The 26484-nt window shown below is 44.1% G+C and overlaps 1 protein-coding gene across 2 annotated transcripts in view; it reads right to left on the bottom strand.

Moving 5' to 3' along the window:
• Positions 1-25097, bottom strand: part of LOC136644903 (caspase-10-like) — a 28704-nt gene extending 3607 nt beyond the window's left edge. Inside the window, exons 1-10 of one of the 2 annotated variants that reach the window (XM_066621155.1) lie at positions 24899-25097; positions 17610-17955; positions 16438-16537; positions 15109-15244; positions 14262-14341; positions 12287-12320; positions 8545-8616; positions 6645-6730; positions 4448-4556; positions 2057-2582 (exon numbers count right to left, since the gene is read on the bottom strand). In XM_066621155.1, coding sequence (XP_066477252.1) covers positions 2057-2582; positions 4448-4556; positions 6645-6730; positions 8545-8616; positions 12287-12320; positions 14262-14341; positions 15109-15244; positions 16438-16537; positions 17610-17926 — 1460 coding nt within the window. In that variant the 5' untranslated portion in view covers positions 17927-17955; positions 24899-25097. Of the gene's footprint in view, positions 1-2056; positions 2583-4447; positions 4557-6644; positions 6731-8544; positions 8617-12286; positions 12321-14261; positions 14342-15108; positions 15245-16437; positions 16538-17609; positions 17956-24898 lie in introns of those variants that run through there. The other variant, XM_066621237.1, reaches the window with a different exon arrangement.
• Between the last annotated feature and the right edge of the window lie 1387 nt (positions 25098-26484).

Here is a 26484-nt window from a genome sequence, read left to right as displayed (position 1 = left end):
CAGCATTTCCTCCTCCTCACACCAACTAGCCAATGAGTTTTCTCCTTGCAGTAACTTAGGGCCTAATCCTATCCAATTTTCCAGTGCCAGCACAACCACGCTAATGAGGTATGCACTGCATCTTGTGGTGAGGAGGCAATCACAGAGGACTCCTCAAGGTAAGTGAACATTTGTTCTCTTACCTTGGGGCTGCATTGCAGATGCACCAGTGCTGGAAAATTGGATAGGATTGGGCTCTTAGTTATCTAAGAGCTCACTGGCTGCTGTGTGAGTCACATAAATATAGAACTAGTTCAGTGGTCCTCAGTATCTACAGACAATGTATTCTGCAGATAATGGAATCTACGGGCAGAGTCTCAAGGACCCCCTGGATGTGCCTCCGGGAGGCCTTCCAAGGCCCAGGGACACCCTTCCAGCTGCATCCAGGACCTTGAGACTTCAGACATGATGTCAGCACCTGCATTGAGTCAAACACAAAGATGCTGAAGCCGCAGATAAGGAGAGCCCACTGTATAACAAAAAAATGGAGTTGAATGATGTCTCTGATCTTCCTCACCTCTACAAGAGTGTCTCAAAAAAGGTGCACACATCAATGAGCTCTAATTCATACACATGCCAGTGTAGAAAACCTGCAACATGCAAACGTCTAAGGCAGCGGTCTCCAAACTGTGGACCACTGTGTAGTGACAAAGCCTTCCCTGTTGTGCGGGGTGCTTACTGTCCTATACTGTTGCCTGTTATTTTTCCAATCAATCTTGTCAGAAAGTTGTCCCAGGCAGCCACTTCTGCCCTGAAATCAGGGTGCAGAGCCTGCTGGGGTGACAGGCAGCAGAAGTGGCTGCCCAGTATACAATCAGCAGGCAACAACACATGACAGGGAAGGCTTTCCCCAAGCGCTGGATTTGATCTGTGGGCTGGGATTTGGCATCTGCTGGTCTAAAGCAGGGGCCTCCAAACTGCATCCCGGGAGTGACATCTGGTCCTCCACAAGATTTTATCCAGCCTACAGCAACTTCTTTTTTCCCCAATCAGAGCATTTGATAATGTTTGACGTTTTCACTCATTATATATCTATTCTCAGTTTAAGCCCAGCATTGCTTCTTTGTCACATTTCTCTTTCGTTCTGAATCATATCATGCTGATTACCAAAAAAAAATCCAAGTAAAACGAAATCATTCAATTATAAACCTGATTTTTTTTGACCTGTGAAAAAGTGTAAAGCAGGGGTGCTCACACCTTTTTGGCTCCAGAGCTACTTTGAAACCCAGCAAGGCCCAGAGATCTACCAGAGTTTTTTTTACAATGTTCGCGCCATCATAACATATAACATTTATGTGTACCTTTATGTTGGTGTACCTTGAGCCCCACTGAGTATAACAGGACTTACTCCTGAGTAGACATGCCTAGGATTAGGCTGTGAGGCTGCAATCCTAGCCACACTTACCTGGGAGTAAGCCCCATTGAGTACAATGGGCCTTACTCCCGGCGTTTCCTCCCAGAGGCACCTGAAGGGGGGGGAGTCGGCACTCCGCGATCTACCAGTAGATCACGATCCACCTATTGAGCACCCCTGGTGTAAAGTATATTATGTGGCGCTCATCCTGAAAAGTTTGGAGACCCCTGGTCTGAAGGAAGCAACTGAAGAGATGTGTGGAACCATCCCAGCACAGATATTGGTGGATAGCTGTAGGTCACGTAGTCAATTATATCAGAGGTATATCAACACCAATGGACATTTCGAGTACTTAATTAACAGGATCAAACAGCTGCGTCTGTGTACACTATATGCTGTATATGTATGAATTATAGCATAATAAATTTGACACTATAAAGTGTGTGCACATTTCTTGAGATGCCTTGTCTATGCAAGTAAATCACCCTGTAGCTTATATTCTCCTTACGCTAGTTCAATATTGTCACAGCTTATGCAGCAGTTCTCACTAGGATAGATAATTCTCGGTGAACCTTTGAGAGGGCATGGGCCCTTGGGCTCATGTCCGAACTGACCTATTAAACCCTAGAAAGACTGCCACAGTCCTCGTCAATGAAGCCCTACCTTGGTACCAATTCCTGCAGCTTCTTACAGAGAGCCTGAATGTACCACGTGCCTTCCCGTACGTGCCGAAAAGAAAAATAACCATCCACTGTGGCCATGCCAAGGAGAAAGTCTGCTTCGTCTGGAATACTTGAAGCCATCTGCTGTGGTGAGATGTATCCTGAAGTCTGTGCATCTGCTTGAATCCCCATAGAGTCTCCTGAGTCTGCTTCCAGTATGAAAGCCTGCTGTACCTTTTTACCTTGACACGCCTGGATGAAAAAAAGTTTCGGCTTTTGAGCCAGCAGCGGGCACCGTTTGGCTGTGAAGTAGGACATGATAGTACGAATTGGGATTAGCTCTTCATCTGTCCCATAAACCTGTCCTGATTCCCCATGAGACAAAATGAAGAATACTAGACAATCGTTGTCTTTCCATTTTTGATCAGACTGCCATTTTTGCAGAATCTTTCTCATTTCTGTTGATGTCTGGTTATCATATATTTCCACTTCTAGCCCAAGCCAAGTAAACACACGCTTCAGTTCCCCTATTAGAAAGAGGAGAGGGAGAGAATGAGGTCATTGGTGTGCCAATTTAAAGAAAATCACAATACATCCTGGGGTGCCTTGGTGCAACCAGGAAGACTGCCTGTAGCCCTCAAAACACAGCTGTTCTTCTGCACAAAGGTCGGCAGAGCTATTTTTCTTTTTACTTTCCCTACCTTTTTAAAGGGTGTCACTGGCATCTGCAGGCCTTGTCCCCAAAGGCCTGAAAAACGTGACTGTAATCAAATATGTTTTCCGAACACTTGGATAATACTAAGTTTTGCTCCGCCAGCAAAGCAGAGTCTGTTATGCTATCCCACACCCCAATTCAACAGTGAAATCAGACATTGAGTGAGAACTACTTTGTCATGTACTTGTATCAAAAAGTAAACTTCTTTATAGAGGCAACTTTATATTGCCAAGAGACTGGTAAAAGTCACCAATCCATAGGGATTAGCGCTAAAGTTGCACTGAGCAACTGCAAGTGATTTGTCTTAGTGGGTCCCCATTTCAACCAGCAGCAAATTCATTAAGGCAGTGTCATCAAACTATTTAGCACCAGAACCCACTTTTAAAAATGACACTCCATTGGGATCCACCTAGTTTTATGAGACTTTTAAAAAGGTGACCTAGAAAGAAATAAAATATTACTTGTAAATAAATAAAATATTTATTTTTTGCAAAAAAGAAAACTTGATCCATTACTTGTAATGAGGCAGTCCTAATGAATAGCCTCAAGACCTAGGGCCCAATCCTGTGAAAACTGTCTCAAACGTGCCACAAGGCACGTTTGGGAGCCTCACTGCTGGGCACCCGCCGGTGCTAGCCCAGTGCCTGCTGGTGCTGGGCTAGCACAGGGCGGTTGCCTAGCTTCCACAGCTTGGCGGTCTCCTGGACTGCCAAGCTGCAGAACAGTAGGTGGAGGCAGGGGCAGGGAGGAGGCGTTCTGGGGAGGGGGGAGGCTGGTAGGGGCAGAGAGAGGGCAGGGAGGAGACTTGGCAGGGAGGTGTGACGGGGGAGGGGGCAGGCTGGAGGCATGCCTGGGGGAGGGATGGGAGGCGGGTCTGTGGAGTTCTGTTCTGCAGGATCCAGGGCACTCATGTAGGGCTACGTGCCCTACACAAGTGCCATTACCTTACTACCAACTTTTTGGTCGGCAGTAAAGTGAATAGCCCCATTGTGGGGCTGCTTACCTTACCCGGGGGAAGGGGACGAAAGTCTCCTTTTCCCGAGGGACCTCCTGCGGTAGCTGGGGGGGCACAGGATCCAGCGGCAGCCCTTTCCACTGAGCCTGGGCGCCCCTGGGCAGCTCAGAATTGGGCTGCCCGTTATGTGACCCAGCCTTCACCTGCCCCAACTACCCGTCATTGACAGACATGGAAAAAAACACACCACACAAAAGGCACTCAAACATTTATCTCCCTGTATTTACTGAGCTTGTAAACTGCAAGAGCTCAGTTCTTTGCACGCCAATTAGCAGGTGTCTTATTTCTGAATAGCCTCAGGGCTTGAGGCAATCAGTTATCTGATGTTTTCATTGGAGGCTATGCAGAAGCCACCAAATGGTTATATGAGAAATGCTGCATTAAGATAAAAATATGTTAAGAAAAAAATTAAGGCATGCAGAATCCAAAAAATACTTTTCTAAATAAGCTTTAGTAGTTTTAAAAGTTGTCTTCAAACTTTCAGCCCACATGAGTCAGTGGGCTTTCTTCATCAGTCACAGGAGCAAAAATCTGGCATGAAACTGTGAACCAACAGTTCACTAACTCCCTGTTCTATGTAGGCAAAGTACTTCTTGGAGAGGTATACTCAAACAAGAGAGAGGGAAATAATGAACACAAATATTTCCTTTTAGGTCACTTACTGACATCAGTATGAGATCCCCTCCTCTCAAGAAGATTCACAAAATTGGTATTATTAACAATGAGACAATAGCCTCGATGTGGTCCATCCATTTTATACTGAGCTGGTTTCTAAGGAAGGGGAAGAAAGTCAAACATTTAATAAAGATGTAAGAAAACAACCGGTTTCGAATCAAGGCTTGCAGCACACAGAAATGACTAGGAGACTCCTCAAAGTGACAGAGGCATCGCAGGATAATTTCAACTGTGTGATCCTCAGGGCAAATTTAGAAGTGCAGGATCTCTTCCATGATGCCATTTGCTACACAGGCAGAAGGCTACTTCTGCTCACAGATCTCACTTGCTAGCTTGCGACAAAAAGGTGGGGAAGTCCTGAACTTTGCTAGTTGACATTATTGCCTTTAAAAAAATAAAAATAAACCAACCACCGGTTAAGATTCAGGGTTTCATTTCTAGTACTCCTCAAATCACACCTCTGTTCAAAACGTGAACTTTTCTGAATCTTAAAACATTTAAGGAAAGGGAATAAAGAAATAAGAAAGGAGTAATCTCGAGAATAAAGACCTCTTTCTGCAATGACGATGATAAAGCACCAGAAACAAACTCCAGAGCAGATAGGTGAGGTCAAAGAGGCTTGGTGTTCCAAGAACCCACACAAGGCTATCCAACTCCAAGGCAGGCTATCCCCCCCAACTTCCTGGCACATTTTGGTCTGTCTTTCTTTACCCTCCCAGGTTAGGTCCCTCTCACTTTCTAAGACCTCTCCCAACTAGGAGGAGTCCAAGTACAGGTATAAACTAATTATCCACAGATTTTTTGTACCTGTGGTTTTATCTCAACATGATGAGAAGGGCCCTTAAAGGAAAAAAGTCCTTTAACAATAGCCTTGTTAATGTGAGAGGGCACAGCCAGCTGACAATCCATCAATCAGTCTCTCTCCAGGCACTTAGAACAGCTTCACACTGAGGCAAGCGACTCCTCCCTTCCCTCTAAGCATGTGAAAGAAGGCTAAATGGCAGTGATTATCACCTCCTCCATTCTTTCCCCCACACTGTGGCTCCTGGTGAAGAGAGGAATTGTTGCCTCAGAGTGACGCCTTTCTAAGTGCCTGGAGAGACACTGATTGTCTGCTTGATGCATTACAAAAGGTCAGCAAGGCTGTTTTTAAATCACCTGGTAAAGGGACATTGTTTTTTAAATGGATTTGCTTTAATGCAATTTTTGCCATCCACATGAGTTCTGGGAACAGAATCCTCCTGAAAAATGAGACTCAACCTGTACTCTCAGGCACTCTTCCTGCCTCCCCATTTCACGCTTTATCAATAAATAGTCCCCCTGGCCTGCTCCTAGATCCTGCCCCTCACCCATCATCCACTGTATGTTCCTGCCTGAGCAAGGCTTCCTGTATCTTTTCTCTCTGTCCTATCACTGGAACTTTTCTCTCTCCAGGAGGGCACAAAAGTACAGAAAACTGAGGGGGTCAGGGGAGAACCCAAGTGGCACACCAGGCAGTGCTAATACCACATGAAATGACAAGGAAGGAAGCATAATCTGCAATATGGGGCTCTAGCTGGTTTTAGGATGGAGGAAAGCAAATCAGCTCCCCAGTCACCAGTAGATGGCTCCTAACACTCTTACTGGGCTAGCTAGCCCTGCAGTTCCCAAACTACTCAGGAGTTTGGGAACAGGAGTAATTTGTTGCAGGGGAGCGGCGAAGGCAGTGACATGATCCCCAGGATAGTGCCACTGCCAGGGCTGAACGGATTTTTTTAAACATACCTTCTGCAGTGCCAGCCACTGGGGGGGGGGGACCCCATGGAGCTCTCCATGGGGCTCCCCAAGCTTCAGTATGAGTGAAAACAGCAATTGGAAAACTTGTTGTCTCCAGCACTTGCTATTTAAACTAAACTGCTTCTGAAAATGGAGAGTCAGTTCAGCTATCATGGCATGTAAACAAAATAATTCCTTCCAAGGACAGGCTCTCCTCTACCACTACTCCAAATCCCTTCTTAGGGGATTTTCTAGAGATCAGCAAACTGTCACAGAACAAAGACTCGTGGCTTGTGCCATCCAAATGAGAAGTACATTTAAAAGTGCCGGGTTCGACAAAATCAGCAACATTATGTTAGCCCAAACACAAGTCTACGCATGTACTGACTACACCTGTATATTCAGGAAACCGTTCAGGATATGCCAAACCTCTGCAGTAGTTTTTGATTCCTCATTTCCCGCAGATTGCTCAGAAATAAAATTTCTGCTGACAGCAGTATTTCCTGCTTTGACATCTGCAAAACCATTACAAACAGACATTTTAAAAATCCTATCATCTTCATTTATATGTGTGTCAAAATGCTTACCATATTTAAAAAAAAGTAATCCTCTAAAAATGCAAAATTGCTCATTTTATAGATCTCTTCCCTTGCACCTTTTGGATTGTGCCTTAAGGTAGTGTTCTGCTTGGGGAAGAAGCCCAGTTTGCCAAAAACTGTCCACTGATCTTGTACACTCTTCCCTTCCCCCCTGCACACTGAAAATTTGTTCCTAAGTATTGTGGAATGCCAAAGAGCAACTAGATAGCAGGTATTCACAAGAACAGAGGGAGCTACAAAGGAAAAAGAAGATCTTTGAAAAGCACCCCTCTTCCCTTGCACAAACAGGGCTTCTTGCCCTTGCAGAAGACCACCTTAAGATAAAATTCATTCATTTCAGCTAAATAGGTTAGGGACAAGCCTTTACTTTGCTGATTGATTGGTAGCTCTTGTTGAATGACAGACGTTTTACTACTAGTAAGACAAAGAGAAAGCTGGGAAAGGGCACTAATTTATGGCTTAAATGCTAATAACTTGTGATTTTTAAGAAACAGAACTCTCTCAATAAGGGTTTTAAAAATATTTCTTAGCTGCCTTTTGACCTCACTGAAAAGGGACACAGCACAGCTCACAACATTTTTTTAAATAATTGGATAAAAAAATTAAAACCATTATTACCAACCACAGAATAAGAATAACTCAGGAGAAATGTCAGACAAAAATGTTTTCATTGTTTGCTGAAATGTAAGCCTCCTAGCCGAGAGAATTCCACAGATTGGATGCCACTACCAAGATGGCGCTGTTTTACATCACCACCACTGCATCAGCCAGCAACTACTTTGTCTCTCTCAGCTCCTAATACAGCAGGCCAGGTTTCATGGAGTACCAACACAGACATCCATGAACTTTAAGAACAGGGAACTCCCCTGCTGCTTTTATCATTCAAAGCATTTAGATGCAATTGCTAAGATACAGCCTCTCCCAGTGCCGAATGCATATATGCTTTCATAAGGACACAAAGCATTAATCCAGTCATGAGAAGCTATGACTACTGGCTCTCTGCCTAGATAGCCAAACAGGTCACCTCTTTGTGTCTTTCCCTCATGTACCTTAAGGCACTCCAAAAACTCCACCTTGCCTCACTTTCTGTAATGCTTTTCATGATGCAAGCAACACCAGAGTTAATTTTGTTTTCTCTCAGGTAGAAAGCCTACGTTTCACTTTTAATTCAGATTTTCAATTTAAACTGCTATTTACACTGTATGCAAAATAAAAGCGCCTGCTGTGAAGGATTCTTGAAAGATGAGAAAGAATGCATGAAATGTATCACTCGCCCTGAAACACTTTAATTTCTTTGATAAACAGAAGCCGGGGCCGGTCCCCATAGCCTCAATCCACCTTGGATGCTTCCCTTGATGGTGGGATATAAATGTTTTAATCAAACAACATCCAGTGGCTGTTTACCATGGAAAATTAATGCACAGCATAGCAAGTGATGCATTTAATGTCACGTGTAGTTTGGTCCTATGTGGTATCCTGCCTCTGCACTGGGCTTTGTGAAGCTGGAGGGCATCATTCTCTCCTCTTCCTCAACTGTTCTGCTGGTGAGCACACAGAATTTTGCCACCAACAAATGCTCTCACCAAGAGGGTTGCTTGTGAGTCACACATCTAATCTTTCATGTCAACTCTCCCTCTGATCTCTGCTCAGTGGTATTTTCCTTTCACAGATCCATGGGCAGAAGCTTAAAACAAGGAACCCCAACATCCACAGAACATCTCATATCAGACCTTGACGTGCAGGCAAGGAACCAAAGCGTGCAACATGCTGCTTCAGGCTTCCAAATTCTTCAGTGTAAGAATCTACATGAAAACAAAGAGAAAAGAATGATGTTGCCATATATGGGCATACAGCTTTCTCCATGTGCTTTAATAGTGGCTGTATTAACAGCCTTGTTCTCATACACAAAATATAAACTTTCAGATATACAGTTACCTTCTGACTTTTAGGTAGAAAGACCCCTTGAGGACAATCCTGAGTAAGCATAGGATTTCTCAGTTTCATTCTGTAAGTGTGTTTAGGGTTGCAGTTTCAGTACTTCATCAGGATATAATTTTGATTCATCAGAGTTCAACTTTTGTATATATTTTAAAGCGTTCTATCCTACCTTGCAAAAATTGTATCACTATGATAAAACACAGCAATTGAAAACCGTTAAAACAACCAATTCAATAAAGGGTTAAAAACATCAGGAACCTAACCAATGTTTAAAATATAAATCCAGATTGTACAGGTGAGCATCTCTTAGCGACATACTGACCAACAACAGACCACAAAGACAACAGTTTGTCTTTGGTTTACTGTTCAGTAGCTGAAACTCCTTACCTTGTGGTTTTGCGAGTTGGTGGTGTCATTAGGAGACCCAAAAGGCCTTCTCTAGATTGCTCCGGGCTTCCACGGGCCTCAGAATGGCCTGAAGAAGCCTCAGGAAGCTACTTCTGGTTTGCTTCCATGACCTGGAGGAGGCCTCTGGGGCCTCCTAATGACACCAACACAACACAAGGTAAGGACAGCATGACAACAAAATCGCTTAATGGCAGGGTTTGGAGAATGTATCCCTGTCATTAAGGGATGCACACCTGTATTCTGAATCACCATCTGACATTCATTTCCTAGTTAGCTGCTTTTGGCTTTATGGTTGTATTCCACTGTTTGTTTTAATGTTGTTTATTGCACTGGTTGGCAACCTTCAGTCTCGAAAGACTATGGTATAAGCCTACAGCACCTGGTATTCCCAGGTGATCTCCCATCCAAGTACTAACCAGGCCTGACCCTGCTTAGCTTCCAAGATCAGACAAGATCAGGGATATTGCACTATTCTTTATTATTTTTTATTTTTATTGCACTTTATATATTTTTTCTTTTGTTTGCATTTTATTGTTTTTTTCTCAAATTGTATGCCACCTTGAACACTTGAACACCTTGAATTGTTGGAATGGAAGGGTGGGATATAAATTATTTAAATAAAGGAATTCCATGGCTAATCAAGAAGCAAAACATATTATTGGATTGGTCTCCAGCAGAACTAGAAGTGGGATTCTGTGAATCCCAGAATCCATAATAGATTGGATCATTTGTTACAGCTGTTTTGAACTGTATACATACCCGCATGGTTGAAAATAGACACAAGATGCCTGTACAGTATTTATACTCAATTTAAACATGCATTGTGAAAACTATTGTGTGGATTGTAAAAGTAGTATTCTTTGTTTATTTACAAAGAGCTTTATGTTGCCTTTTTCTCTTCAGAAAGGCAACTAAAGCTATTTACAACAAAACAAAGATCAGAATCAAATATTTAAACAGAAGATAAAATGAATTCTAAACAGAGCATAAGCACACAGCAGTCAAAATGAAGTACAGCAGACATCAAGTGGAATGTATGGTGGAAAAGGGTGACAAAAGTTAGTTTTTGGAAAGCAGCAGTGGAAGAAGCTAGACAGGCCTCACAGGGGCTCCATAAAATGGCCAAGGAACAGGCTTTGTCCAGAGTCCCTATCAGTTATAGATCAGTAGGCATTGGATCCTGGAATACAGCCACCCCAGATGACCTGAGTGGGCGGGTTCATAAGGTAGTCCTGAACCTAAGTAGTGCAGGGCTTTTAAGGTCAAAACCAGAATATATTTTCATTCATTTACAGCCTCTATGGCATCTCTCCAGACACAACAGCTATACATTTTGCAGTTACTTGTAATTCTTGTTGGGTGTTTGTTGTACTATTCCTCCCCCAGCCTCTCCTTATTCTCTGATAGAAGCATTGTGGAAAGATCATGAGAAAATTACTGTAAAATGTATTTATAAACTTTTTTTAAATCATAGAACAAACGCATATAGCCATGTACATTTGACTTAAAATCTACTCCATTCATGGGCTCTGGGTGAGTAACTGGTAACTGCCCTCATTGCCCAGTCCTATCCTTGCCGGTGCCCAGGGCTATGGCAGCGCCAAAATGGTGACCCTTATATCCTATGGGTGCCAAGCTAGCGCCAGGAGTCTCCTTAGGGTAAAGAAGCATTTTCTGCCACAGTGCCAATGAATCTGTGCCCACTTTTGAGCAGGCACAGACCCAAGGAGGCCCATGACAGGCTGCCCAGGTCGGGAGTGAGCATAGGATACAGTTTTCTGAGCCTGCTGCCGCTTCCACTCCCCTCCCAGGCCTGATCCTCACCTCCTCTCGCCCAGTTCCACCCTTCCCACACAACCCCAGAAGTTGCCACCTGGTGGTGCCACTTACTGCTGGCAGTTGTGTGGAATCTTCTTCCCAGCACTGAGGCTCAGTGCCAGTGCTCCTTACACTCTGGTGCCACAAATGTGCTTTATGGCACATTTGCAACACCCAGTGCCGGTGCTCAGCCCTCATTGGATTGGGCCCTTAATCAAATTTGGAGGATATGATCAAATGGAGAAGACTGAACAAGCTAACAAATCCAAGCCAGTGCTAAGTGATGCCAGGGAGAAAAAAAATCTAGTTCCCCTGAAGGGGGATGATTTGTCCCCCGCCTTGCCAGTGACCTGCTAGGGGTTAAATGTCTGGAAGTCTCTGCAGGCTTTACCTAAATTTTGATATCTTTTAGTTGATTTGATGTCTTGCCTTTTATGTTTGCTTGACTGTTGTTTTAAATTGCCACTCTTGTTTTACTGTGTATATTGTATTGATTGCTTTTATCTGATACATGGAAGCTGCCTTGAGTTCCTCAAAAGGGAGAACAGTGGGGCATGCATAAAAAAAGGTTCATTGTTTTGTCATCATCCTGGGCCTGGGGGATAAGAATAGGACCTCAACTTGGCTGTACTTGTCGGGTAGATGGGACTCCTCAGCCTAGGAAGGCAGCTCATCTGAAGAAGGAAAACTCTGATCCCAAACCTCCACTGCTTCGTGGCTACATCCAGTTATGGAAAAGGCTTCAGGAGTCAACCTCGAGGCAAAATCCGGAGCCGGAGTCCCTGAGGCAGTTCATGGCTGAACACAGTCACGTTCTGGCAACTCCTGCAACGCCGCTGGAACCAACCATATTGGCTTCTGCCTTTCCATTGGACCATTTCAGCGATGTGGAGAGTGGGGATTTGCTGCATGGGTAACAGTCTATCTTCCATATCTACTTTACCCAGGCTTTGTACACTGGAGAGGACACTCTGTTCCAGAACCACCATTCAGAGCACGATACCAGTCTTCCGAGACTGAAGGATGCCAACTAGGGCCTGGAGATGATTTTTGATCAGCTGTTTTCTGCCAATTTCATCTACTGTATAACCATGTGTCCATTTCTCCTCCTGGAAAACAGGGGACCTCAAAAAGGCCAAACTATACATGTAATACAACACAGAGTTTGGCCTTTAGTCGAAACCCACTTATCAACAGGATGATTAATCCAGAATAAGTGCACAATTCCCAAGCCATTTAGAGCAATGTGTTCAGACAAGAAAGACTCTAATGTCACTTTCACCACTACTACATTCAACAAAGATTTACCTTTAGTGTTTGGTGCATTTATGCTGGAGGATTTCTGTAAAGAAAAACATCATTAGAGCAATTTACCATTGGAAAGGGGCAAGATGGTTACCAAGGACAGTACAAAAGTTCATTTAGGTACATTCCTACAAGAACTCCCCTCACAACATTTCCTACCCCTCACAATCACAGTACTGATCATCATGCATTTCCTAAATGTGCATGCTTCCTCCTCTCAGAAATGAACATTCAGGTTTTTGTTTTTTTTAAACACAGTCAGTCAGACCCATGAAGTGGTCAGTTACCTTGAATCTATAAGGCAGCCCAAGATCAACTATGTAAACAGGGAGAGAAAGGAAAAAGACACACAGAGATTAAAAATGAAGTACAAAAGGCATGGCAAAGGGGAAGGAATTGACTGAGATTCAATTAATTCTGCAGAATGAGGCAGGCAAGTAAATAGATAAGTATGCTGTCTAGAGCAAGGGTGTTCAAACTTCTTGGCATCTCTCTGACACTGTGTCAGGGCCCAGGAAAAAAAAGAGTTAATTTACATTTCAAATTTGAATAAATTTACATAAATGAATATATTAAAGATGGAATTTAAACAAATGAATAAAGGTCTTGCAATAGCTCATGGCCTATAAAAGGCCTTGCACAAAGCAAGGCTGGCCTTTCCTTTGCTGCCACTGCTGCATCACAGATGTGAAACAACAAGCAGTGGAGGGAGCCCTCATCCCATAGCTCACATGAGAGGTCGAACAGTTGGCTGTCACACTGAGAGCAGTTGCATCTGGCCAGTGTGGGCTCCAGCAAGTCTCCAGAGGGCCAGAGCTCATGGAGACTGAGAGCTCCCAGCGGGCCAGACTGGGAGTCTTCAAGGGCCACAGGTGGCCCCAGGGCCGGGGTTTGGGCACCCCTGGTCTAGAGCAATAATGATTACATATGGTTTACATATGTTTGAGACATTTACGAAAGGATCATGATCAAACAGCAGAAATGCCAATGCTATGGAGATGCAAGGATTACTGAGGAGAAAGCCATGTTAAGACTCCATACAGATGACCAGGTTGCTCTGTAGCGAGTTCCCATATCCCCAGTTAGCTTGTTGATCAGTATCATTCTGCAAAATGTTCAGAATACATTTTCCACATATTTGGTATAGCTTTACACTAAAACAGGTATCTGTATGGACCTGAAAAATGTTAATTAAAAATATTAAGTGGTATCAGTTGAAAAATTGCAGAAGCGCAAGTAGTACAATATGTAGAAAGGTAACAAGAAACAATAGCAGAAGGTATGAGACTGAAAGGCAAGGTGGGTGTAAGTGAAAGAAACCCTGCCAAGCCGTGCAGCTATCCCAAGAGGTTTCACAAAAACCTGAAAGTGTAGTGTTGAAAGATTAACAAGGGTGCCCACAGTATGACTGGATGCAGACAACCAACGATAGATGGCATTACATGTTCAGTACAAAAGAACTGAACTTCTGGATCGGGCCAAGGGCACATCTAATCCAGCGTCCAGTATCTCATGATGGCTTACCTCAGGGAGCACTGAAGACAACAAGATATTGATATCCTGTTACTGCTCCATTACGTTTGGCATTCAGAGATAGGCTACCTCTAAAATCCAGGGGAGCTGCATGCAGTCATTATGACTTATGACCCATTATGGACTTTTCATCCATAAATCTCTTCGACACCTAGAAGTACGGTAGCCCCCCTCCACCAGCAATCAACATTTTGAAACTATATTAAGAACTCTAGCAACCATCTTCATAGAGAGAACCAAGTGCCAATCTCCTATTCCTATCAAGGTTGAGAAACCTTGTTTTAAATGCCAAGTATTTCCAAGTCAAAATTAGAGGGCTTCCACAAAATAATTTTACAGGAGCTTCCACAAAATAATTTTCACAAAACGCCTCTTTAAATATTAGCTTACACAGAATTAGAAAAACATCAAGTGAACTATACAAAACATTATCTTTTCAGCATACCTGAACAGTTGTAACGCTGTTTCCAAAAGGTTGCTCTGTAAATGAAGAGCTTGCAAATTCTTGGTTTGCTTGACCAATCTCTGAAAGTTAAGAGCAAACATACAATTAAAAACTTTCCTCTACAGACTCTCAATTGCAAACAGAACAGAACCCAAAGTTCCCAGCATCTCCACTTAAAAATGAATTTCAGGCCAAGGAATTAGGATCTCACCCGAGACCTTGGAGGATTGGTTGGAACAGAGCAGAAGGAATAGAGAACCAATGCCCTGACCCAGTGCAAGACTTCACCCCAAGTCTCCCGCCATTGCTTCCCTCTAGCCTGCCATGGATGTGAGTCACATTGATTCATTTTGTGGTCACTAAAAGCAGATCATTTGCTTCCATACTGTGCTCCATTGTGTGAGACTCCTAGTTTTATTTAAGGGATCACACAAAAGAAGGAGCAGCTTCATTCATACGGTCTCTTTAACTTAAACCAGAAAACCACACGATTTAGAGGAACAGTTAGAGTCCCCCAAAAGACCTGTGGCAGAGGCAGCAGCTAGAGGCGGTACTGGAAGCATTCCTATTCATGCGATCCCTGTGGAGATCAGAGGCTAGAGCAATTTATCCAAGGCTACTCTGCTAGCCTAAAACTAAGCAGGAATCTCCGTTCTCCTAGATTTGTATACTGTGAACGATACATACGCTCATTTTACACAATCAGCAATAAATTGGGAATAAATCCAGGCCTCTGTAGTTGTGCCACAGCAACTTAGTCACAGGATGCAAATACAGGTAATTTCACTCAGCTGTGATGGTGTTCATTTCAGTGCACTAAGAAATTGACTTATTCAAAACTAAACACCTTTATTTTGTTCATATCTATTCACTCTGCACAGAAGCTCAGGTGATATTTTATAGCAGGTCTCTTTCAGCAAACCCAGGTTGTTCTCTGCTAAGAGGTCTTGCTTTTCCAAGGCAGTCAGTAGTTCTAGGGCAGTCTGAGAGAGAAAGCAAAAGAAACATTCATGTTCTTGTGTACGAAGACGCCACTCAAGAGCAAGTCTCCATGTCTTTCCACAGCTTACCCAAAGCTCATTCAATGGATATGCAATTTACCATTACATATTGTGGATTATCACATGAACGTTGTACAGCTCCCAACAGAAGAGAGGTACTTCACGTGTTTGGATAAAGAGACTATTACTAATGGACATGTTGCAAGGGTTACCCTACTTTATGGGGGGCCATATCCACGGATCCCGTATCCGTGGATTCAGTTATCTGTGGATCGGGTCCATGCACCCCCGCAGGCCTCCCTCGGACGTGAGGTCCACTGAGCCCAGCAGAGGCTGCGAACATCAGTCCACAGCCTCTGTCAGACTCACACTAAGCTTGGCAGCTCAACCCATGTGACTTCTGGTTTCATGGAGAAACTGGAAGTGATGTCTTTACTGCCTCATAAGGCATTGGGAGGCCCATGGAAGCCCCTCTGGAAGGGAGGGGAGCCAGGCTCACCTTCAGAGAGTCCAGACCGCAGGGACAGGCATCTGCTCATAGCCAAAACTTTGGATATCTGCGGGGGACGCCAAAACTGAACCCTCATGGATAGGGGGGCACATCTGCATTTCAAGCACCATCTAAACCAGGGGTGCCCAAACCCCGGCCCTGGGGCCACTTGCGGTCCTCGAGGCCTCCCAGTGCGGCCCTCAGGGAGCCCCCAGTCTCCAATGAGCCTCAGGCCCTCTGGAGATTTGTTGCAGCCCACACTGGCCCGACGCAACTGCTCTCAGCGTGAGGGCAACTGTTTGACCTCTCACGTGAGCTGTGGGATGAGGGCTCCCTCCACTGCTTGTTGTTTCACGTCTGTGATGCAGTAGAAGCAGCAAAGGAAAGGCCAGTCTTGCTTTGTGCAAGGCCTTTTATGGGTCTTGAGCTATTGCAAGACCTTCATTCATTCATATAAGTTCATCTTTAATATATTCATTTATGTAAATTTATTCAAATTTTAAATGTAAATTAATTCTTTTTTTCCCCTGGCCCTCGGCACAGTGTCAGAGAGACGATGTGGCCCTCCTGCCAAAAACTTTGGACACCCCTGATCTAAACCAGCATACTACCAAAATTATTTCTTCGGGTATTTTCCTCAGTGTCATTAACAGTTAAATTTTGTTAGCCCTGGCAGAGTACTCACCATAGTGGATTGCTTCTTTGGGAGATGGAGCCTCAGAAGGAACATGGCAGACTTTACATCATCTTCAGTGAGATTTTCTGATACTTCATACAGCATCTGCCTGTGTGACAAATCTGGTAAGATGAGCTAGATATTTTTATATTAAGCCTTGTAAAATTCCCATTAGGATCCCATACACCACCACAATCCAAACCCTCCACAGTTCTGGACTAGAAACAGAGGGCATTTATTCAGGGATATGGTGAAAAGCTCAGTCTCAAATCCAGGCCTTTGTGGACCCCCATATCCACAGAGCCCATATCCGTGCTTTCAATTATCCGCAGTTGCAGCCTCCCCCCCTTGTGCCCATTAACGTGTTTTTGAAACTTACCCCAGTGAAAATGCTGCTGCTTAAGAGGGTCGCTAGAAGCATACAAGCTTAGACAGATGTTCAGGCTGCCTGTCAGCAGCCTAGACCAGTAGTTCCCAAACTGTGGGTCAGACCTGATTTTTGTGGGTCGAGAAAGGGAGATGGAAAAATAAGGTAACTAGTTGCCTCGAGCCCTGAGGCTAGTCAAAAGTCAGACACTGTAGCTGCCAATTACCCAGCAAAGAGCTCAGCCCCTGAAGTTCGCAAGCATATGTAAACATATTGAGATAAATGAGAGTATTTTTTCTGGTTATTATTACTTACAAATAAAGTATTTTTTTTCTAGATCTCTTTTTTAAGAGTCTGGTAAACCTAGGTGGGACCCAATAGAGTGTTGTTTAAAAAAGTGGGTCCCAGTGCTAAAATGTTTGAGAACCACTAATCTAGATGCTTGGAGAGAGGGAACTATATCAAGGTTAACAGGAAGCAGAAGTTAATTGCTTCCTGTTAACCTCAATCTAGTATTCTTTTCCCCAAGCATCTTAGGTTGCTTGAATTTTGCTATAAGCTTGTATGTTTATAGCAACCCTATTGTAAGACCATTTTTGCGGGGGTAAGTCTCTCAATCATGTTAATGGGCAAGGGGGGGCATGGAGACAGGCATCTGAGATTTCCGTATTGGGGGGGGTGTCCGTGAAACAGATCCCCACAGTTATGGGGGCACACCTGTAACTAATCCAAATGTTTACATTCATCAGAAAGCAGATAATATATCAACAGATGCTATTTCAAGCAGGAAGAACCTTCAGGCATGGACACTCACCGATATGCAGACACTCTCCCTTTCAGAGGCAGCTGCTCCTGGACGCCTTCTTTAGTATAGCCAAGTTTCTTCAGCAGGGAGTTAAATTTAATTCTGTAGAGAAGCTCCGCAATGAGAAAAGTATCCTCCTTATTTAGCAAGTCATTATTAATGAGGTGCTGGAAGATTTCCTGGGCTGAAGCCACAGATTCTAGCTTCTTTGAAGAGATCAAGTCACGGCAGAGAAATTTGAAGGCCTCCACTCCATCCTTTCCTAAGTTCTCATCAATGGACAAAAGCTGCCCGCGAAATTTCACGCTGCTATCAGTTTCCTCCATGATGGCTGCTTATGTCAGAAGCTACGATTCTTAAAAAGGAAAAAAGAAAAAGATACTAGAACAAAAAAGGTGATGCAGGTGGGCAAGTAATGGTTCAGCGGATGGTAAAAGAAGAGAAGGAGAAATGAGCTCCTTCTCTTGCACCCCGCTACACTATATTGAACCTCCTCCAAGCCTGAAATTAGCCTTTCTGGGTAAAATTTTGTTGTCATTTAAGCCTGTGTTTATGCTACATAGAAAAGACATCTAGCTAGACTTTCATAGTGCTAACAGAAAAATTTTGAACCCCAATCATGAGTTCGTGGATTGTTCCATCTAAAAATATTTCCTTCCACTGAAGACTCTCTTTCTCTCCTTCCCCTTTACCATCTCTTTTTGTTTCTGTCCTCTGGTTTGTTTCTCTCTCACCCACAACTTACTTTTTCTAGCAACAAAGGGTCATTTTTCCCCTTCCACCTGCCTAACCTCCTTCTAAAAAATACTTACAGTATTCCCATATTTTTGTAGTACAAGTTTTCCTGCAAACCTCTCTCTGTTATGTCTATTCTGTGCTGTTTCTGGACCCTTCAATGAAAAGGACAAGGAAATTTATCTTCTATAGTCAAGAGATACGTTGTCTCAGAGTAGGTTTTCTGCAAGGTAAGGGCGCACAGGAATAACAGTGACACTTTGGCACTAATAGAAAAGGGAACGTGCACTCCTCATCAAATTCTCATCCCTCCACAGACAAAGAGGTACCTGGAAAATCATAGAATGTTAGAGCTGGAAGGTACCTTAGGGGTCACTCCATCCAACTCCCTACTCAGATCTGCTACAGCATCACTGACAAGGTGCCATCCAGTTCAATAAAACCATCTTTAGAATGCCAACTGTGTACATTGTACAACCTGCTTGGACTGGAACAGAAAGACGGGGAGGTTAGATGCCTGTGCAACAGCAAGGAAAACTTGCTACTGGGAGGCACCTTGTGGCAGTGACGTCACTGGGGGTGGGTGGGCTGCACCTGGTGACATCCACAGGGGTTGACACCACCAGTGGCCAAAATTGTGAAAATCTTGGTATTTTTGAATAATACCATCATGTTACATCATTCGATGCGTAGTTTCACACAGAACGCAATAAAACAAACTGTACTGAAATTTCTGTATCCTATCAAAAGTTACAGCCAACGTGGGTGGGGCAATGGCACATCACCACGCCCACTGCTTGGGGCACTGCCCAACCCACTGTGTGGGAGGAGGTCCATCATGAGGTTGATGCGCTGGCCTCCCACACCGGGTGATGCAAACCCTAGTGACGCCTTTGCCTTGTGGTGTTTTCTCTGCTGCCACTGGAACAAGGACTTCCCTATGTCCACTTTGCTTCTCCCCTCCTTTTAGGTGGGCTGATCTAACGCATGCCTGCTCAGAAGTAAAGTACACTGAGTTCAATGAGGCATACACTGAGCATTGCAGAGAATTATAAAGATTGCACAGACCATTATTAAGACCCACCTACCAGTTCTGGATGACATCTTTATAACCCGCTGTTTGCAGAAGTCACATAGCATTCTTAAAGATCATTCTCATCCAGTTCATAATTTTTTTTTTAATTGTTGCCTTCTGGCAAACGATACAGATCTATCAGGACATGCACCACACAATTTATGAATAGCTTTTATTCCAAAGCAGGAGTGCCCAAACCCTGGCCTGGGGGCCACCTGCAGCCCTCAGGGACCCCCAATCTGCTCGCATGGAGCCCCCAGTCTTCAATGAGCCTCTGGCCTTCCAGAGAATTGCTAGAGCCTGTGCTGGCCCAATGCAACTGCTCTCAGTGTGAGGGCAACTGTTCGACTTCCTGCGTGAGCTGTGGAAGAAGGGCTTCCTCCACTGCTTGATGGTTCATGCCTGTGATACAGCAGCAGCAGCAGCAAAGGAAAGGAAAGGTGGGCCTTGCTTTGTGCAAGGTCCTTTATGGGCCTTGAGCTATTGTAAGACTTTCATTCATTCATATAAGTTCCATCTCTAATATATCCATTTATGTAAATTTATTCAAATTTGAAATGTAAATTTTGTGGTTTTTTTCCTGGTCCCTGACACACAGAAATGGTGTGGCCCTCCTGTCAAAAAGTTTGGACACCCCTGTCCTAGAGCTATAACCATATTGAACAATAAACTTAAAAATCATTAGGAATATGATGACACAGCATCTTCAAACGTTTACTGGGTTTTATTATCTATTTATTACATCTCTGAGTGAAACAGGAGTATTATTTTATTTATTTTATTTTTGAGATATTTATATTAATAGATGTATACGTAGCATTGAATGTGGGATGGATCTGAATGTGTTATATGATTGTTTGATCATTGTATAAATGTTTTATGTCCATGTCTTGGAGTGCATTGAAATTTGGTACTTTGTACAATGACAATAAAGTATACTAATAAAGTATACTATACTTTCAAGAGTGAGAAACACTGCAGCCAAAGACAAATAATGAACTCTGAGTTGTCCACTTGAGCCTGTGGGTTTTATGGAACAATGCTTTCAGGTGTTGTACATCATAATGCACTTAAGTTTCAATGAGTTGTTGGTCAGAAGTAATTTTATAAGGTGAAAGGTATAAATACATACCAAAGGTACAGAGACAAATTTCCCATGCAATGGAGCCCAACTTACAGAACATGAATTCATAAGAACATAAGAACATAAGAACAGCCCCACTGGATCAGGCCATAGGCCCATCTAGTCCAGCTTCCTGTATCTCACAGCGGCCCACCAAATGCCCCAGGGAGCACACCAGATAACAAGAGACCTCATCCTGGTGCTCTCCCCTACATCTGGCATTCTGACTTAACCCATTCCTAAAATCAGGAGGTTGCGCATACACATCATGGCTTGTACCCCATAATGGATTTTTCCTCCAGAAACTCGTCCAATCCCCTTTTAAAGGCGTCTAGGCTAGACGCCAGCACCACATCCTGTGGCAAGGAGTTCCACAGACCGGCCACGCGCTGAGTAAAGAAATATTTTCTTTTGTCTGTCCTAACCCGCCCAACACTCAATTTTAGTGGATGTCCCCTGGTTCTGGTATTATGTGAGAGTGTAAAGAGCATCTCCCTATCCACTCTGTCCATCCCCTGCATAATTTTGTATGTCTCAATCATGTCCCCCCTCAAGCGTCTCTTTTCTAGGCTGAAGAGGCCCAAACGCCGTAGCCTTTCCTCATAAGGAAGGTGCCCCAGCCCCGTAATCATCTTAGTCGCTCTCTTTTGCACCTTTTCCATTTCCACTATGTCTTTTTTGAGATGCGGTGACCAGAACTGGACACAATACTCCAGGTGTGGCCTTACCATAGATTTGTACAACGGCATTATAATACTAACCGTTTTGTTCTCAATACCCTTCCTAATGATCCCAAGCATAGAATTGGCCTTCTTCACTGCCGCCGCACATTGGGTCGACACTTTCATCGACCTGTCCACCACCACCCCAAGATCTCTCTCCTGATCTGTCACAGACAGCTCAGAACCCATCAGCCTATATCTAAAGTTTTGATTTTTTGCCCCAATGTGCATGACTTTACACTTACTGACATTGAAGCGCATCTGCCATTTTGCTGCCCATTCTGCCAGTCTGGAGAGATCCTTCTGGAGCTCCTCACAATCACTTCTGGTCTTTACCACTCGGAAACGTTTGGTGTCGTCTGCAAACTTTGCCACTTCACTGCTCAATTCCTATCTTCAAGGCCGCCCAATCACAATTAAGGTACATGTCTAAATGTCTGCACTGTTTCTTCAGGACATCTCTCACCTCTGCTTCAGGAAAGAATAAGCCAGGATGGTGCAGTGGTTCGGGAGTTGGACTTTGACCGGGAAAATCCAGGTTCAAATCCCTGGTCAGCCATGAATCTTCCTGGGTGACCTGGGACCTGTCACTAACTCTCAGCCTCCCCTACCTCACAGGGTTGTTGTGAGGACAAAAGAAAGGGAGGAACTATGCACACCACCCTGAGCTTGCACAGCTATGTAATTCACTTTATGAACTTGTTTTTAATAAGAACAGTTATGCTACCTTTCAACAATATATATAGGATATTTCAAATCTACAGCAGTTAAATTCACAATTATATTACTATAAGATAGTTATTGTGCTTGAAACTAAAACTGAAAGTATAAAGCAAGACAGTGAAATGAGAAACACAAAGAGGCAGTTCAGTAGTGGAACGTTGCTGACGGAAGTGGACTCTCCCTCATTGGAGATCTTCTAGCAGAGGCTGGACAAGCACTTTTAAGAAATGCTCTAGATAGAAGGATCTCCTGCTACAGTCAGGGGGTAAGATTAGATGACCTATTAGGTCCCTTCCAACTCTATGATTCTATATAAATCAGGTTAAAATCTAGGAAAACAATGGGACAGTAGGATTGCAAACAGGTGAAGGAGCCTGGCTTACTAGATCTAGACTTGCATCTTTCTCTCCGGGATTCCCATTTCGTTGCTGTTGCCTGCATTTATTTTCCACGCAGTCATAAAAACAGAAATATTAATTGCATATGGAAAAATATTGTCTCAACTAGGACTAAATCAAAGTTCATATCCTCTTGCAAACTGTAACAAAAAGCTACCTAAAAAGACAAAAAAAATCTTACCATGAAGACATCAAGGAATGGTTTTAGACATGGAACCAGGACGTAAGTTGTTGAAGGAAAAGTTAGGTGCAATACAATGCTCAAGAGTAAGTTTGACACATTTGAATGGGATTTACTTTCTAGCAAGCATGCAAAGGACCCACAGCCTTGATTAACAGGTGGTCAGTGGGGGGCGGGGAGAACGGATGACTCTTTTTGCTTCTCTTCAGCAGCAGAGGGGAAACTGCTGGATTGCAATCCATCACACTCACCCATGCTACTTCGGTCAGGTGCTCATTCTACTTCTCCTTTGTCAGAAGGAAGAATCCAAGAGATCCTTCTCAGCTACACCCTGCACCTTCTACCCTGCACCTTCTACAATTTGTCTCCTACCTCTTGGGGGGAAGCTCTTGACCTCCATTATAGAATGATCTTCAGGCAGGCTAGGGGTACCTCAATGGCTGGGACAGGGGGGCTAGCACCATCACAAACACTAGCCAACACAGTGCTCACAAGTTTTGCTGCCTCCATAAGGGTCTGCCCAAATGTGAGAGCAGAGAGGGGTCACGTGACCCTTTCTGCAGTTTCTAAAATACCCTTGGTTTTCTGACTAAAGCCACCAACCTCAATGCCACAGAGCCTGGAGCCCACCATCTTGGCCGTCCTCATCGACATTTATTTATTGATAATATTTGTATCTTGCCTTTCTCCCACTAATATGGTTGGCGAACATAAAAGATATAGGAAGACAATAAAGTAGAACTATGCACAAAATTGCCAATCAGCAGCCAATACAGATTAAAATATATAGATATGAAAGCAAAGAAAGAACATGACATTAATTAAAAAACAGCTGCAATACATAAGCTTCATAAAACAGTACACAGCACTAATGTTCATAAAGAAGTAAAAAGGAATGAAGGATAAACTGGGAAAAGTCCACTCTATTCCTGCACTTATTTTTCTCCCACACTCCCCTTTCAAAACTCCTGTGGGATAAGAATAGGGCTTTTGGTCAAAAGATTTGTGGCTCAATTTGCTTCTAGTTACATATGAAAACATTTATTCCTTCTTGTACATGTCACAGTAAGGTTATGTACAATAAATATTTTTTTCTGATAATCTGCTTTTTTCCCCCTCCTTAAAACCTCCAACTGCACACAATACGTCCATCTTGGATTGCCTAATACAGTGGATCTCAAATTTTTAGCACCAGGACCCACTTTTTAGAATGAGAATCTGTCATGACCCACCTGAAGTGATGTCATCACCAGAAGTGACATCATCAAGCAGGAACATTTTTAACAAGCCTAGACTGCCATCCTACCCACACTTACCCAGGAGTAAGTCCCATTGTCTATCAATGTTCAAAGCATCTACATAGTAGCCTATTAAAAGTACAGATCTGTAACATTTCCCCAAATACAGTCACATACCATGGTAGCATCAAGTCTACTATATTAAAAATGAAATGAATGGGGACGCACCTGAAATTGGCTCACAACCCAGGGTCTAGGAGAAGGGGGTAATTTGTACCTGGGCCCAGGGTCATAAAGGGGGCCCAGGAGCCCAGAAATTTCCTGGGATCTTACATTTTCCTACCTATTCAGACTTGTTGCCCGCATGGGATACTGGGGCACTACCAAGACCTTGCGGCTGCAGATACTGGCAAGCCATATATGCTTGACAGAAGAATGCATTCATGACACTTCTTAGCAGTGTCAAATCTGGGAGGAAACTGGCCTGCTACAGTAGCTCTTGGGCTTGTGGATCTGCTTGCCATGATCTCCCCCACCCTGTTTTGCCCCTCCCTGTCCCCATTGTGCTCGCCCACCACCACCCTTCCATGCTCTGTTTCAGCCCTTCCCCTTTGCAAAGGGGCCCAAAAGAAACTTTGTACCCCCTGATAAAATTCCTCTCAGAGGCCCTGTCGCAACCCACCTAGACCCACAGTTTGAGAAACAAACTCAAGCTCTGATATAATCAACACTTCTCAAAAGTCCCCAGACTTGTGGGAAAGTGGATTTAGGAAAACACACTTCTCCAGCATTTCCTTAGAGTGCCATCCTAGGAATGTGTACTCAGAAGCGACCGGTGGAAGGGCGGAGAGGATCGCAGCCCTAGAGCGTTGATTGCAACGTGCAAGCAAGGAAGGGGGGGGGCAGCGAGATATGAAAGCAAACAGGCTGATTTCCTAGAAACTGGGGCGTTGGGCATTGCTTGCAGGACAACTCCCTCCCTCCTCTGCCCCAGCCTACTAAATACTACTACTAAACGTAGCTCCATCTGCGCCTGTACGTTTCTAGCAGATCTGGGTTCTGATTTCCAGGAAAGAGACTGTTGTACTTGTGCCTGTACTTACCCCGGTGCAACTGGAAAGGAGTTACTCGCAAGATCGCAACTCTGCGGGGACAAAGTGCGCGCGAGGAAGCAGCATCGCTCTTGAGCACGAAGTTCTCTCTCCCCACGCTGCCGAAGCCCCGCAGGCTCCAGCGGTTTGAATTTCCTGGTTGGCCAAAGCGCTCACACTCTTCCCCCTCCTATGCTCTTCATGGAGCTGCTCGACGTAATGCAAAAGTCCAACACACTGCAAAGACCTACCGATTTGAGAAAAAAAAAAAACAGTTTCCGCCCCTCTGGGCTGTTTTCATTGGCCAGAGAAAGCCTGAAGTGGACCTTCTGACACCTCCCTAGCCCGGGATCTTCCACCCTGAGGCTTGCACTGAATATCCTATTAGAGAGGCAGAAAAATGCCCATGCCCTGCAAAGCCCTGGAGGCAGAACTTCCTCCTTCCTTTGTTTTCTCCTCTCTTTCTTTAGTGGCTGCCTAAGGAAAAAGTAGACCAACAACTTTCAAGTTAGCAGTGACTAAGAACAGAAGCAGAGCCCTGCTGGATCAGGCCCATCTAGTCCCTCTTCCTGTATCTCACAGTGGCCCACCAGATGCCTCCAGGAGCACACAAGACAACAAGAGACCCGCATCCTGGTGCCACTCCCTGGCATCTGGCATTCTGAGGTGGACTGCTTCTAAAACCAGGAAGTGACACAAATGCATCATGGCTTGGAACCCATGATGGACTTTCCTCCAGAAATCTGCCCAATCCCCTTTTAAAAGGTATCTAGGCCAGATACCATCATCACATCCTGTGGCAAGGAGTTCCACAGACTAATTCCGTGCTGGGTAAGGACTGGGCATCAGTGTCGTCCCCCCAGAAACAAAAAGTAGCAGCAACAAAAAGACAGGAATGCATGATCCCCAAGGCTTATTTCATGCGATAAGATGTAGATATATGTCTATAAGCTTTAAACATTTGCTTTTTTAAAAGTGTTCTGCCAACTGCAGATGCGATTCACCATGTTGCAATTGTGAGGGGAAGACTGAGAGTGGGCTACAACAGTACTATGCTCTCTAAGCCATGCAGGTAAGGGGGGGGAGGCTGCCTTTGATTCATGTACAAAATACCTTTCAGGTTGTGGCAAAGTCAGTACAGACACGACCTCTTCCCAATGCTGAATCCCATGCAAACACAATTATGTGCTGTGCTTTTTAATAGCTAAACGCATTTTTCATATGCAATAAGACTCAAGATAGAAATAGATTGAACTCCCATTTTACTGCTGCCATTTATGGGAGGGACAGGAGGATGGAAGAGATGCTACTGCCCAACAATACATAGGGTATCATCTTCAATTTTTTCTATAGACAAGACTGACTCAACTGCAGTGGATGTTCAAGGCAAAGCTGCAATCCACCACTACCAGGGACCATGGCTTTCTGTCTCCCTGTGCCCCCCTTTCCTACTTCCATTATGTCACTCCTGTTCTGCCTCAGTTCTATGAGATAGATCGTGGTACCCAAACCCTGGCTCTGGGGTCACACATGGCCCTTGAGGCCTCTCAATGCAGCCCTCAGGGAGCCTGCAGTCTCCAATGAGCCTCTGGCCCTCC

The sequence above is a fragment of the Tiliqua scincoides genome, chromosome 1 (assembly GCF_035046505.1).
Source record: "Tiliqua scincoides isolate rTilSci1 chromosome 1, rTilSci1.hap2, whole genome shotgun sequence".
Lineage (NCBI taxonomy): Eukaryota > Metazoa > Chordata > Lepidosauria > Squamata > Scincidae > Tiliqua > Tiliqua scincoides.
The sequence above is the reverse complement of the archived record's forward strand: the minus strand, read 5'-3'. Positions and strand labels throughout refer to the sequence as shown.